At 45.3% G+C, this 1,344-nt stretch overlaps 1 protein-coding gene across 26 annotated transcripts in view; it reads left to right on the top strand.

Annotated features, from left to right (window-relative positions):
- The window catches only part of nfasca (neurofascin homolog (chicken) a), a 185,394-nt gene that overhangs the window by 125,049 nt on the left and 59,001 nt on the right, over positions 1-1,344 (top strand). For all 26 annotated transcript variants that reach the window (XM_032513140.1, XM_032513153.1, XM_032513152.1 and 23 more), the window contains one exon: positions 1,130-1,300. In XM_032513140.1, the coding sequence (XP_032369031.1) occupies positions 1,130-1,300 (171 nt within the window). The remainder of the gene's footprint in view (positions 1-1,129; positions 1,301-1,344) is intronic.

The raw sequence follows: 1,344 nt of genomic DNA, 5'->3' as shown, positions 1-1,344 counted from the left end.
GTGTGTGTGTGTGTGTGTGTGTGTGTGGACCTCATGTCCAACCAAAAGCCATTACAGCCATATACAGTAGCTACACTGTAGTTAAGCAACCATAACACTGACATTTAACCATTTGGGTGGCTGTTGCTCAGTGGTAGAGTGGTCGCCTGCCACCAATCGGAAGGTTGGGGGTTTGAGCCTTGGCCCTGCAGTCCCATGGCAAAGTGTCCTTGGGCAAGACACTGAACCCCTAGTTTCCCCCCATGCTGCACCATAGGAGTGTAAATGTGTATGTGTTTATCTGATGAGCAGGTGTGTGTGAATGGTTCCTGTACTTTGTAAAAGCGCTTTGAGTAGTCGTGGAGACTAGAAAAGCGCTATATAAGAACATTCCATTACATTTACATTTATTCCTATTACAATAAGTATTTCCTTCCCAGTTTAAAAACGTATACAGTGCAGTGATAGGTCCTTTGACCTAATGTGACCTGGACCCACTCAGCGAGAAGCCTATATGACACACACACTAACATATTGAGTCAGATCAACCACAGTCCATGAGGGTGTCATGTAGTCCAGACACTGTAACACGCCAACGAGTGACTGCTGCTGATTGGTCCTGGGGCCCTGTCTCGACGACCATACGGCTCACATCAGATGCTGCAGCTACAGAGTGTCTGGACGTCTTAACATTTGCCTGTAGCAACTGTACAATGACACATCAGCCGGGTTAACAGAGCTAACGTGAACAGACGTTGAACTGAGTTGTATATTAAAATACACACACACAGCAATAAACAAGCTAGTGGCTGGCCTTAAAGGGCTCTCTGCTTCCATATTTAGAGGATATGATAGCCTTTGATGCAAGATTTGAAAAATCAGTTAGTGATTTCTTGAAAGGTCTGCTTTGCCTCAGACAAGAAGTCTAGCACTGCAGAGGATGTCTGGTTAGAATCATAGGTGTATAATCTATGTATGTTGATGTCGGCCTGCTTTATTAAATGGTTTCTGAAGACATTTGATATCTCCAACTTCCGTAAAGTTTTGGTAAAAATCAAAGCAGAAGAGTATTGTGGATTATATTTGTGGTTTCATTGGCCCTCTCTCTCTCCCTCTGTCCTGCCCACTGGTTACCTCCTGTGTCTTGCAGCCATGACTCCCATCCCTCAGAATGAGAGAGTGTCCATGGGTCTGAACGGAGACCTGTACTTCTCCAACGTTTTGACCAGAGACGCTCACACCGACTACAGCTGCAGCGCTCGCTTCCTTTTCACACACACCATCCAGCAAAAGAACCCATTCACACTCAAAGTTCTGACCAGTAAGTAGACAATACACACACACACACACACACACACACACACA

Source organism: Etheostoma spectabile, chromosome 4, assembly GCF_008692095.1.
Source record: "Etheostoma spectabile isolate EspeVRDwgs_2016 chromosome 4, UIUC_Espe_1.0, whole genome shotgun sequence".
Lineage (NCBI taxonomy): Eukaryota > Metazoa > Chordata > Actinopteri > Perciformes > Percidae > Etheostoma > Etheostoma spectabile.
This window is presented reverse-complemented; position numbering and strand designations above follow the sequence as displayed.